At 42.2% G+C, this 14,066-nt stretch overlaps 1 protein-coding gene across 2 annotated transcripts in view; it reads right to left on the minus strand.

Moving 5' to 3' along the window:
- Positions 1 to 2,801: 2,801 nt before the first annotated feature.
- plcd3a (phospholipase C, delta 3a) overlaps positions 2,802 to 14,066 on the minus strand; it is a 31,562-nt gene continuing 20,297 nt past the window's right edge. For both annotated transcript variants that reach the window (XM_080487087.1, XM_080487088.1), the window contains 12 exons: positions 13,816 to 13,945; positions 12,527 to 12,752; positions 10,095 to 10,296; positions 9,838 to 9,982; positions 9,150 to 9,302; positions 8,899 to 9,051; positions 8,631 to 8,781; positions 8,361 to 8,477; positions 7,565 to 7,743; positions 6,725 to 6,860; positions 4,141 to 4,290; positions 2,802 to 4,052 (listed from right to left, as the gene is read on the minus strand). In XM_080487087.1, the coding sequence (XP_080343213.1) occupies positions 3,910 to 4,052; positions 4,141 to 4,290; positions 6,725 to 6,860; positions 7,565 to 7,743; positions 8,361 to 8,477; positions 8,631 to 8,781; positions 8,899 to 9,051; positions 9,150 to 9,302; positions 9,838 to 9,982; positions 10,095 to 10,296; positions 12,527 to 12,752; positions 13,816 to 13,945 (1,885 nt within the window). In that variant the 3' untranslated portion in view covers positions 2,802 to 3,909. The remainder of the gene's footprint in view (positions 4,053 to 4,140; positions 4,291 to 6,724; positions 6,861 to 7,564; positions 7,744 to 8,360; positions 8,478 to 8,630; positions 8,782 to 8,898; positions 9,052 to 9,149; positions 9,303 to 9,837; positions 9,983 to 10,094; positions 10,297 to 12,526; positions 12,753 to 13,815; positions 13,946 to 14,066) is intronic.

Here is a 14,066-nt window from a genome sequence, read left to right on the forward strand (position 1 = left end):
GCCCTCCCAAGCCTTTAAACCCGCCTCGCTGCTATTGGCTCGGCGCGCGGAGCGGACGGACGCGGCTCCGCACATCCACCGCGCGGAGGAGCAGCAAGCGCGAGCTCCAAATTCCTGCTAAAGTCCAACGACTTCATGACACAACCTCAAATTAATCAAAATTATTTATGAAAATAAAATTGTCTTTTGACAGTTTGTTAAAAAACATTTTAAGAATATGGAAACATCTAAAAGAGAAAATAAATCTCAGATTATCAGAAGATTATGTGTACAAGCTTCATCATAAAATAGAATAGAATAGAATCAGTCAATAGACAAGGCAAATTATCTGTATTTCTATATCACTATACAGACACAAGGCAAGTCATAGTGCTTTTCAAGAAAATAATGGAAATATATTCAAACAAACCTATTAAGATTATGAAAAACATTCAAGCAAACTGATCAAAAAATGCATGAAAATAACAATAAATAAAAGCTGTTGTAAAATAAGTAATATGTAGGAACTAAAAGCTGTTTCACCTTGTTTTCTTCTGACTCTGGGAACAGCCCGTGGACCTCTTCCTGAAGACCTCGAGGGTCTGGATGTTTCATATTTTACTACAATTAACTCTGAGATGTATTTATGCCCAAGACCATTGAAAGCTTCATAGACCAGAAGTACGATTTTAAAGTCAATCTTTTGACACAGGCAGCCAGCGCAGAGAGTAGCTGTCTAACACTTTATTTTTTAAACCGAGACTTGTAAACACACACATGCTAGTGTGATGCGCAGTGTAAGAAAGTTCACCAGGGCACCTTAAATAGAGACGCCATACGTTTACTGTCAATCATACTTTAATGTATCAGTTCTTACTCTTCCAGTTCATTTGCTGCTTGGGTTAATTTTTCTTAAGAATTGGACCACAGAGCAGAGGATCATGAATGAGTGCAGTAAGATATCTGGAAGGACACTGTATGACCTTTCTCACCTTTATGAAGGGAGATCTCTGAGTAATATCGGACGTGTTCCTGCTGACTTGATCCACTGAGCCTGTGGTGAGTTCCTTCTGCTTCCTCCTCGTTTGGAGAATTGCAAAACCAAAATGCAGAACCTACGGATTCAGAATATACTTTGTTCCTGCTGCTGGTAAGCCTTAAATGAACGTATGATCACAACGTTTGTCATATGAACTGGTGGTAACAAACTACATGTCTGAGAGGGAAACTATTCGTAGCATTGTTGAATAAAACCACCATGATTCATTCGAGTTGAACGTTTTCGGGAAGGGACAACATGAATTGCAATTCTCAAAGGTTAAAACATTTTCAAATGTCTTCCTTTTTTCGGTGAACATATCACTCGTTACTTAGGAGTCCAGAGTATTTCATTGAAATGGATTTAATGTGGGGTTTTTGTGGAAGGCAAAATATGATTTAAAAAAAAAAAAGAGGCCTATATGGAATTTATAGTACAATATTCATCTTAAAGGAGTCACATGACATTTTCCTGCTTTGCCTTGATCCGTATTACGTTTTGTTTTTTTCCCCAGATGATTTTCTCAGTAGTTTCCAAACCCTTTCAGTGTTTTATTCTATTAATTATGTTTGTTTTAAAAACAGATTAAAGCCAACTTGTGTTGGGTTAGTTTTACATCGACTTTACTTTACATATTCAAATGATATTTCGTTGTAATATCAATGCTATTTCAAAGTTCTTTGCCAATTTCCATCCAAATCTTTTATTTTTCTCTTGTCAGTCTTTCAGAGTAAGTGGAAAACCTTTTCCAGGGTTTTCTTCTGGAAGACTTATCCTCTCTGAGATGGTCTTTTAATGTCCAATCTTGCTATCGACCACAGCATGGTGCTGCGCCTCTGATGTACTGCTGACCTGCACAGGATGTTCGCTGCTTCTGGACAAATAACAGACTGAAAAAACATACAAAGATGCAGCAGATAGAAAACTTTTCTCATCTTTTGCTTGTCCTGTCGCAACTCTGTGAACATGATCCAGGCACAGACACTCAATACAACAAAACATCTTTTTGTCCTAACGTAGGACAGACTTGGGTCGATTGACATCACTTATGAATCCGTAGGTGCCCTGTACTGCTCCACCTCTCCATCTTATACTCGCCCAAACACGACAAAATCATCAGCAAACTCCTGCAAGTGGCCTTACTGGAAGTCTGCGGTGGACAAAGGGAAGTGGAAGGGAGACAGAACGGTTCCTGTGTACTCACCGCCACTTCATACTCTGGCCTGCCTGTCAGGTAGTCGTTAATCAAAGAGGTGATTGACACCACCCTCATTTCATGCAGCTTCCCACTCTCTCTCTCTCTCTCTCTCTCTCTTGGAAGTGGCTGGACGACGTTGAAAACACTGGAGTAGTTGAGTGAGTGATTTGCACAGTGCAGTTCCATTCAGGTGTGAGTGGGTGAGCAGCTGCAGGTCGATGATGGGAACTACGTAGTTGGAGGTGATGCTTTTCTCCAAACCTGCAGTCTGAGGTGGGCCAGAACCCCTCCCACTCCAGCGTAACCTCATAAGTGAGAGCAATGGGCGGGTAATCACTGAGGATCTATAGTGTTTGTCTTTCACTTTTAACTCTTTCATCCATGTTCTTTCAAGCTTCGTCCACATTCAGTTGTGATGGTAACATGGGGACCAAAGAAACTCAGACACCCCCTTTGCATAATCCTCCTTCTTACATTAGGTTGGATTAAGCAGTATAGAAGACGAATTAAACAATAATAAATAAAATAGAACACACATTTTTTCCAATCTCTTTCTCACAACAAAACAAAAAACTCTCACGCAGCGATGGGTTAATAGTGCTTTATAGAAACAGAATTTTCTCTTGCTCACATATTACAAATTCACATTCACACCACATGAGCAATAAGCTTTAACACTGCAACCATTAGTTCCACATTACATCTCCCTCACATCAACTAAAATTACAGTGATCTCTGTGCATCTCCTGTCACTTGTGAACATTTTAACAATCGATTAACAACATCATAAATCTTTAAAATCCTTCACTGTAGCCTCTAATAATTAGTGGTTGGATTAGAGTGCTGCCTATCATGCTAAAGTGCATCATTAACACCTTTCTAAAAGTTGAATGTCAAGACAGGAAGTGGAAACAGTTTATTTATTTTTTTAATAACTGTCAGTTGACAAGCAGCCTCTGTAGACCCAACACAGTTTGACTAAACAGCTTGTGTTTGCTGAGGCGACTTTTCTAAAATGCATAGGTAAACATATACGTGCTTTTAAATACTGCCTGTACTTCAGATACATTTGTAAGTCGTGGCATCCTACTGCCATTCCAGAGTAAGTAAAAGTGCCCAAGTACACGGAACATCAAGTAAGTATTGCATTTGCCTGTGGACGACACAGCCTCTCATTAAACATCGAATGAGTGTTTCACAGTTGGCGTTAAAATGTCAAGAACAACCGTATTTATCTGTTTTAATCACAGCGAGTTAAGTGTCGACATCATGTCAGTCATTTAAGTGCTAGTTTTTAGTTAAACTATCTTCATAATTCAAGTTAAAAAACTAAATACTTCGGTATAAAAACTGCGGTAATACTAATTCTCAAACAAGAATGATGCAATGATTAGATACCATCTGTCCTCTCCGCCATGTTTAAGTAAATGTTTTAAAGTGCCTCCGATCAGAGTGATTTATGAACCACCATCGATGCTGGCTTGTTTCTAGTGTTCGGCACTGACCGGAGCACATTCTGCTCCATAGTATCTGTGTGTCAACGTGCTTTTTCATCTCTCATCCTGTGGAAGTGGACCACTGGAGGCCTTTCCTTGGACACTGGCGGCCGGCGGCAGCAGCAGCAGCAGCAGCAGCAGTGGTGTTTCTCTCCTCACATTCAGATCTCCCGTCTCCACCTGCGTGGCGTGCCTCGTCACGCCTTTCTTTTGGCGGCGGCCATGCGCTCGGACACAGTTTTGATGGGGACTCCTTTGCGTGCCACTTTCACATGTATGAAGAGCGTGGCGGGGGAGAGGCTGGACCCATCGGCCTTCAGCAAGTGGACGTGCCGATAACCTGAGAGGACAAGAGCACACGGCAGGCGTCACAAACAACATGCCAGGGATCGGAGAGAGGACTTGATACGCGCCGGCTGGACGTGCACCTGTGCGCAGGCTCGTGAAAGGCAAAGTGAACTGGCCCACAAAGTCGTTCTTGGCAGTGTGGTCGTGGTCCTCCACCACGAAGCGCACCAGGGTCAGATCTGGGACCTGCAGCTGGAAGCTCAGAGTGCAGTCCCACCGTGGGTTGAAACCTGTAGAGGGCGCACAAGAGCCGTGAACAGACAATGTGGTGCAGTAGCATTGGAACAAACTGATCATGGCGTTGGGAAGGAAGGACTCCTGCAAAAACATGTGAAAGAGAAGCATCAGAGAAGAAATGAGCTACAAAGAGGCTCAATGAACACATCTGTTGCCTCTTTATATTATAATGAGGTAAGACTATATAAACATGTTTTAAATACTAGATTATTCCTCAGCAATAAGAAGCAAATTTTTGGAACTTGCCAAGATCTAAAATCTTATTTTTAGGTACGATAGATAATTTAGTTAAACGATTTGAAAATTTAATTTCATGATTTCTTATCCAGTAAAATTCACTTGCTGCGTGGACAGATACTTTCACAAGTAATTTTCTTCTCAAATTTAGTTTTTTTGTCATATATTTTCTTAGAACCCTTATTTTGCTTTGAAGATAAGATAAGATATTCTTGAATATTCAGTGGTATTTACAGACATATTCAGCGATTGAACAACAGCAGCAGGTATCAATGACCTGTGGCGGCACTTCTTAGACGGTGGCTGCAGCAGTCTGACACTGAAGGAGCTGGTTAAAGCTCCCACAATGTTGTGGAGGGGATGACGCGTTGTCCACGATGGAGTCCAGCTTTGCCAGGTCCTCCTCTCACCCACCTCCTCGATGGTCTACAGCTCCAGGACAGAGCCAGCCCTCCTAACCAGTCTGTTCAGTCTGATCCTGTCCCTGACTGTAGCAGAGAAGCTCCAGCAGACCACTGCATAGGAGATAGCTGATGCTGCCACAGTATAAATAAATGTCTTTAAAAGAGTCCTGGAGACTCCGGAGGACCTCAGCCTCCTCAGCAGGTAGATTCAGCTTTGGCCTTTCTTGTACAGGGAGTCTGTGTCGCTGGTCCAGGTGAGTTTAAGTTTATTTGTAGGCGTCCACTGTCTCTATGTCCAAATCCTGGATGTTCACTGATTCTACGGATGATATTTGGTTCAATAAGGCGAGAAAAGGATTTTTGCATGTCCCGTGTCTTTTTCTCCATTTGTGGTGTATTTCTGTGGCAGAGTTACAGCGCCACCTATAAGTCTGGCACATAAACTACGTGGTTTTGAGTCAATTTTACGGCGCCGTGTGGACGGGAAAAGTTTTTAAAACAACGTTGAGAAAAAGGATCGTTTTGGCTGGTGTGGACAGGACAAGAGGCTCCTTGGCCTCTTCAGTCCATATCCTCACATGCATGGTGGTGACTGTAGGACAATTCGTCCACAAAACTGCAACCCTGGACAACTCGTCCATGGACAACACCTTCAGTGGACAACTCGTCCACGGATCGGATTTCAGAATATTTCTGAGAAAATAAATCCTGTACAATGTACTTTTACATTTTGTTATTTCTAATTGATATTTTATATATTTTTCATATATCTAGTATTTGTCCATATATATTTAGTATAGTATCATATGGCTTTGTTTCTCTTTGTTTACCAGTCTCTTAATGGTAAACAAATTGAACAAGTGCATGTAAATAATTCTTTTTACTTTTGATGAAAAGCTCAGTTGGAAGCCGCATATAAATATCCTGAAGCCAAAATTAACATAGCATTACCATAATGTGTAAATTCAGATCAGAATTCACTCAACTTATTACATAACTCCCTCATTCTTCCATATCTGAGTTATGGCATGGAAATATAGGGAAATAATTATAAAACAAACATTGATCCTATTTTTTTTTTTTACTTCAGAAGAAGGCAATTAGACTCATAAATCAAGCTGTTTATTATTAAGCTCCAACAAATCCTCTGTTTGCCACATCTAAAAAGATAGCTCAAGCTCTAGATCTAGATTTTTAGATCAAGATCAAAAAAATACACAATATTGTCGACCTTAATACACTGGTATGTTTTTGTGTCAAATATCCTTCAAATCAATAACGCTGAAAAAATGAGCTGTGGACGATAATTAAATATATATCTTATGTTTTTGTGTCAAATATACTTAATAATCCTTCCAAATGTGTCAAATATACTTTGAAATCCAATCCTTCAAATCAATTCCAATCCTTCAAATCAATCATGCTGAAAAAAATTAGACGTGGACGAGCTGTCCAGAACCACATGGACGAGTTGTCCAGGGTTGCAGTTTTGTGGATGAGTTGTCCGTGAACCCCCGGTGGTGGGGGTTTGTTTGCTCAGCCATTGGTATGTAAAAGGGCCGAAGGTGAACCAAGTTGTGATCCGAGTTCCCGGGTGGGAGGGAGGGGTGATGGGCGATATGCCTCTTTAGCATTGGCATACAGCAAATCCAGAGTTCTACTGTGTCTTGTGGGGCGCTGGACATACTGTATGAGGAGGTGATGCAGATGAGAGACTCGGGGTGGGATGTCACACATGCACCAATAGCAGCTGAAAATTGATTAAATAACGAAAGGTCTGAGTTACCATTGTTGTCGATGCGATGAGTTTTGTCTCGCGCGTTATCAATCCCCACCCCGTGAATCTCCACCCACACCTGCGGATCCACGATGGAGCTCATTTTGTCTGTGTTAATTTTGGGCAGCTGCTGTGCAGATATTATCTGAAATGGAAGAGAAATTGACACATGACTGGAGAGGCATCAAAATTACAGTAATCATTTGTTGAACAAGGCATGAAAAGGGGAAATTTTCACAAATTGCACAGCACATCTCTACCTGTAGACTTGTGATAAAAATAAAAATTGAAAGTGAAGAATCTACTGAGGAAGACATAAACAAAGCTTTCTCCTGCATCGAAAAACTGCGTTTACGCCACAGCTATAAGAACATAATGGCACCTTATCAAGAAACTGAATGATAAGACCGTATTAAAGGCATAAAGTGCAGCTATAAATGAGAGTACACAACAAACAGGCACCGTGCTTTGTAACTGAGGGAAGGTTGACTTTTCTGGGGGAGATGGAAGTGATTGACCCCTCCTCAAGATGAATTAATCAAATTTATATCCCCTGCATGCTGATAATTGTTAAGACTAGACAAAAAAACACAACAAATGAAGGGTTGTTGACAGGTCATAGCAAAAAGTGAAAAGACAGGTGATAGATGGAGGCGTTAATTCAAAAGCAGGACGAGAATAGAAGGGAAACAGCATCCGATACTATAGTTTGTATGTCTGGCCACTAGTTGGTACTGTGTGCTTTGTAACACAGTCGTCCACCACCGTCTTTCACTTTTATACAACCTTATCTCTACAACCCCCATCCGTCTCTTCATCAGAAGTCACCCGTCACTCACTGCCGCTCACCCGTATGGTCAGCTGGGTGGGGATGTGACCCGGACCTCCTCCCGTGTTCTCCGGGTTGAAGTTGGATGTGGGGCTGCACAAGAAGTCGGGCTTGAGGACGTAGCCACAGCGACCGTTGGGGAGGAAGCGACCCTGGTTCAGGTCCATCTGTTCCCCGGCCGTCTGGAAGTTCAGAGCCACTGTGAAGCACAAAGACGAGGATGGAGTCAGAAACGTCCGGGAGAGGAGCCGCAAGTGCCGACAGAAGTTGTGCTCGACCGGACGCCGGCAAGAAGAGGCTCAAAATCAGTAAACTATGGTTTCATAGGTGATTAGAACATAAGTTGTAGTTCCCGTGTGATAACTGGGTTACTATATGCACGGTCAGGTGTGCATAATGGTTCAACGACCTCAATCTACAGATAAACATGAAGTTTAATTCTCCTGCATCCCTTTGAAAGACACAATATGGCCCCCTAGTTAGTAAGCATTAGAATGCCCAACCCTTTACCCAACTGCTATATTTTCACTGACAGAGTGAAATACCTGCCCTTTGTTATCTAAATATAAGAAAATTACAGACCACTGTTTGATTACTCTGTTAATGTTCACATAATTGTTGGAATAATTTCAGTTAACACAACCTTTGTGTACCAACAGTAAAAGCCGGTGACATCAGTGTGTTATGATGTGGCAGAAAACGTCTTCTTCTTTTTTTTTTAAATGCTCACTGACCATTTTTTTCCCCCCAAAAAATAAATTGCTTTCATTTGCTGCCATCTGAACAACATCCTAGCTTGTAGTGTGGAGTACCGACCCATCTGGCAGCCGCCATTCCACATTTCCTGAGGATCATAGTTGGATGATTGGAGGCGCTGGCCAGAGGGGTAGATCCGGCTCAGCTGCCTGCTGTTGTGTCTTACAAAAAGCTTCCCTGGAAATGAAAAGACAGGAAACAACATGCTATCACACACTGGAGGCTGATTCCATTTTCCGCAGAGCGGGCCGCACAAGAGATGTGAAATTCAGGACTCTTTTTGACTCCCTTCTCGACAATGTCAAGATGGAGTTATTTCCACAGTTGTACCCGAGTCTTTGATGAGCTTGAGGGCGTCACTTTCAGAGAAGGAGGACATTTCACTTGGCGGCAATTCGGACACGCTTTCAAATCCACGAAAGGGGACGCTCCTGCAGTACACCACCAGCTCCGACAGCTCGGGGCTCAGTTTAGCACAGACCTGAAAAACGCGGACAAAAAAAGAAAATTGGTTGATTAACTTAAAGCAGTGGAGTTCACCCCCCCCCCCCCCCCCCCCCCCCCCCCCCAGTTCAGTAACTTGTGTTTTAGGAGTGACCTTTGCGGGGTCCTTCTTGGGAGTGCTCTTCGTGCTGCCGGCCAGCTCGTCTTCAGAGCTCGAAGAGAAGCTGGCCGAGCTGCCAGTCTTGCCCAGCTGACCCAGATGAGGAATGTGCTTCTTCCCTTTCACCAAAATCAACCCCTTCAGGTCCTACAAGAGAGGGTCATCAGGACAAATGGCTTCATTTAGAAAAAAAGAAACAACCCACAAAAACAGACAGTCAGAGAGCTGTGTGTTGTGTGTTGTACCTCAGGAGAAGGCAGCTCTTTCGGTGGCTGGTCACTGAGCAGTTTGGTGAGCAGTTTCTTGCCCAGGATGGTGCGAAGGTGTTTGGCCATGACGGCCTGCTGTTCCACAGAGCAGTGGTTCTCCAGGGACAGGACAATGGGGTATGGGGACGCCTGAAAGACGACGCACAGGGACACATGAACCTATAACTACTAATACTGGAAACAGTAGGCCACCACAGGTTCAAAGCTTCTTACCCTGACCTGGATTCTTATCTGAACTTTTACTTTTAGAATTACACCTGGATTCGTTAATCCTGACCAGGGCTCCATCCTGCGAGGTTCTTTAAAAAGCACAGAGGCGCTGATATACAAGATATCCTGCTAAATTGCTCTTTCAGATTGCATGTATTTTGCGGGTGATTTAGAAAGCATTACACCATTAGTGACATCATGTTTTAGACTCTGTTTACACAAATAAGATCTGTTTGAGACAGTATCTGTGAATTTGGTTTTGATACTGCTACCATGGAGTTTGAAAAGAATTCCACTGCACATTGTACATTGAACCATCGAGAATACACTCCAGATTCTAAAAACTCTTAAAACTAAAACATATACCTGGATTCATGAATTTAAATTTTGAAAACAGACATGAACTCTATAAAATGAAGTCGATCCCATACCACCAAATCAGGTGTGTGTTTACCTTGAAGGCGTACTGAGCAATGGTCTCGATGACCTCCTTGAAGGGCACCTTGGAGGTGAGCGTGTGTCCGTGGTAGATGACAGGTTCGCCTTTGTCTCCGTCCCAGCAGTCCAGCTCCACGCAGCGACAGCCCTGATTCAGAGCTCTGATGGTGACATGTATCAGTCATTTCATCTCCCAGAGGGGCAAAAAAAAAAAAAATCCCACATTTCTGCTCAGATGAACGGACGCTGGTCCACTGGTCACCGTCAGAATACCTGATGTATGGCTCTGTGCTGCTGGCGCCTGTGACTTGGTCCTTGGTGAGGTAAGTGTTGTGCGAGGAGGAGATGAAGTAGTGGGGCAGCGGGCGGCTCATGTCCTGGTGGACTCGGGCGTGGTCGGGGTTGAAGACGTCGTTCTCCCGTGACAGCATGTACATGGTGAAACCGTTCTGGGTCATGAACAGGTTCTTCTGAGCTGCAAGAAACGCCACCGATTTGTTCAATTCGAAGCCACGCCGTGCAGCGGGTTTAACGGCAGAGTTGCACCGCAGGGTCCAATCATCATAAAACAGCATGGATGCAAAACACCTGAGGTTTATACTAAATTAAACATCTTGATTCCACTTGAACCTGAATAATAGATCTAATTAACGATTTAGCATTTTATTTGACATTCAAGCCATTTCGAATTATGAACAAAAAAACATTGTTATGCTTATATATTTTTAATCCAATATAGTTTTACCTTTAGTTTGGCTTTTACAAAGGTAATATTACACAATTTTTGAAAGGTTAAATTTTTTGCTATGTTGTTGAACTATATGATATATATTTATGTTAAAATCATCAGGAAATACCAATACAGCTTAACAATGCAAATTATTTCCTCCAAAATTAAAATGGAGATAAATTAAAACCTGTGTGAGATCGTCTTGAATAAAACTTCACGGGAGCGCTGTAGTACAGAATAAGATTACATTATTCAAAACACACACAGCCTAAAGGTTTTGTGTTTTTATTTGATTCGTCCTTGATTCAGGTGTTCTGGTTTAATTGTTCTGTGTCTTATTTTCACCTCCTCTGTGTGTATATAAGTGTTTCGCCGTGCCCTCGTTGGTTTGTCTCTCTTACCCCTGCTGTTTAATCCTGTTCAGCTCCCATCAATGTCTGTTCCTTGTTTGATATTATCGTTCAATATCACTTTTTTATTTCTAAGTCCACTTCTCGTGTCTCACAGCCATCTCACCCACTGAAGTCTTTGCTCTCAGTTTAACAAACAGTGTGATTCACCTGCCACGTTCATTCGAATCATTAAAGTTTCTGAAATACTAAATTCACGGATGAACGACCAATCCTTTCTCTCTCCTGGGAGGGTGTTCTGCAGCAATCCTGACCCAAACATTTAAGCGCTGTGTCTCAAATGTCATCAGCTACCAGCTTATAAAAAGGATTGGCACGCTGGCGATGATTACGACCTGCAGACTCAAGGTAACCTGGTAATTGGAGGGTTCGCGGCGGGCACTGATGAAAGCTGTTGCTGTGATGACGGAGGACGGGCTTGTTGCTCCAGCTCCATTCAGCGGTAACAGCAGATCAACATGATTAGAACTGCCGGGTGTAAAGCAATCACTGCAGAGGCAATGCTCATTTCAATCGATCTGCTTTTAAATCCCTTTTTCAAAAGGTCTCACAAGTAAAAATGAGCACCAGTAATTTGTAATAAAATCTGTTAGAAAAGGGCAACTGTGTCACTGTGTTTCTGTAATAAGTCATATAATAGTGCTGATACGTCTCATTCAATACTATCCTGCAACAATATTGACCTAAAAGATTGCTCAACTTTGTTAAGATTAAAAATCATACAGAAGCGGCACCTCCTCCACTGTGTTACTCAACCATTTCATTATGTCCATTGTGATCATAAGTGACCATATTCCGTCATTTATCCAGTTATTCTTGTTTTCTTGAAATTCTTAATATATTAATTCTTATTCTTATTAATAATTTACAATTAAGTCAGTAAAGTATGAGGAGTTCATTTAAGTTACCTAAAGACTGTTTTCATTTAATTTTCAAAGTGACAATCATTCTATAATTATTCTTACTTATTGCCTAAAGCTGTTACACCGATCACACATATGGTTTTAACTTATAGCCTGTTTGCACTATTGTATAACTGTAACCTGAAACTCTCAGTTCTAAAACTGTATGTTTTATTAAAAATAAATACTTGTTCCACACTGACTCAAAAACATACCTGAAATGAATGTGTCCTTAATGGTAAATTCTGAATGCAAGAAATGCTGCTCTTTAATAATAAACTAACATTATTTATCAAAAGATTTTACCGAAGCTTTACTTCAGTGGTTTTGCCTCCAAAAGTGTTACTTAAATATAAAATTGCAGATAAATAGTTTGCATTGCTTTTTGCCTTGACTCTCATTCAAGTGTATGGTTGTTTCATTTTTTACGTGGGTAGAATCAACGAATAAGCTTATTTCGCTTCTCTTTTCTCAGTGAAATATATATTTTAATGTTAACTTGTATAAATAAATTTAAAACCTACTGCTGCCTGTTTGTTGCATATAATGTAAAAACGTGTGTCTTCCTCAGACTGAATCACTGTTTCATCAGTCAGGAGTGTTTGTATGAAAATATCACGGGTTCATCCTTGAAATCCTTTAATGAGTCCTTGTAATACCTACCCCAGTCATTGAGCTCATAGGTGAGTATCAGGCTCTGGGCGTGATTCAGCGAGGCGTCTTCTCCTTGATCTCCCAGGAAGTCTCGCAGCTCGGCCGTGGAGAGCACACAGCCGTTGCTGGAATAGTGTCTGAACACGGCGTCGAGCTCGGGCCGTCTCAGCAGCTCCCTGCAGAACTCCTCAATCTCTATATGATCCAGGCGGCCATCACCTGATCGGTCGCACCGCTGGGATGCGAGGGAGCGGGGGGGGGGAGACGTACAAATGTCAACTGCAGCATGCTTTTATTTGGGGTGTGCTCCGAATTCCCCGTGGGGGGAAAGCATCTCTGTAATAATTCAGCCCAGCTGTGCACACTTCCATTACAACTACCTTTCTTTGAGGACGGCCGGTATAGGAAATTGCAGAGAGAGGGAGCATAAAACCAACAACTAGGCTGTAATAGAGAGCTGAGGGACATAGCAGGCAGTAATCCCGCACAATAAAGAAATAAATAGCTCTTGATTTGTTGTGCGGAAGGTAGAAGGGAGGGGATATAAACCCCGTGGTGTGGGCCAGTGGGAGGGGGTGGGCGGCTGGCCTGCTGCTGTGTCAGTAAGTGAACACAGACACTGGACTCCAGGGTGTCAGAGGAAACTGATACCACTCAAACTAATATTCACCGGGCACATCTTTGAGCTTCTTCCAGTGACTCTCGACTGGAGGGCCGCAACTCAAAAAGTGGGGCAAAAGCCTTTGTCAAAGTCAATAAGCAAAACATGATTACACTTCTTAACAGCAGGGGGCGACAATGCATTGTAATGTGAGCTGACCACTGTCACTTCATACTGCAGAAGAAGACCACAACGATTCTTTAGCTACGCCTTTTAAAGATGGCAAGAAAAAAACAGGTATGAAGCAGATTATGAAATATGTATTTCTTTGTGTTGAGGACCACTGATGTCAGTGTGTTTTGTGCAACAAACTGCGTGAAACAATGAAGCCTGCTAAAGTGAAAAGACGTGAAAAAATTACATTTCGAAACTAAGTTTCACTACATATTACTCATATTATTGCATGAAAATACAGTTTAGTTCGTCAGAATGCTGCGAATTAAGCATAAAAGAGAATATTTAACTCTTAACATCTAAATTGTTTATCATTGATCTTGGTTATTTTCATAATGTCGGCATACTATCATACTCTATTAGACCATCTACCGTTATAAATGAAAGAATTAGCAGAGTTGTATATTTTCCTTGATTTGGGTCGCAGCTTGTCATCAGATACAATAACTCCCACGACTCTGACCTTGAACAAGGAGCGGGCGTACTGCTCACTCAGGTCGATGTTGATCATCTGCAGCAGCCACTTCACCTCGTCGTAGCTCATCTTGCCGTCCTGGTTCTGATCCGCTCGCCTCAGGTAGCCTCGGATCCAAGTGGGTGGAGTTAAGAAATAAACCAGGGATTCATAATAGTCCTCCTTCTTTTGGAACCCTCACAGTGAGATGATCCCCCGGTTTGATTCTTGGCTGTCTGCAGGAACTTTGCATGTTCTCC

This window comes from Lipophrys pholis (assembly GCF_963383615.2).
Source record: "Lipophrys pholis genome assembly, chromosome: 19".
NCBI lineage: Eukaryota > Metazoa > Chordata > Actinopteri > Blenniiformes > Blenniidae > Lipophrys > Lipophrys pholis.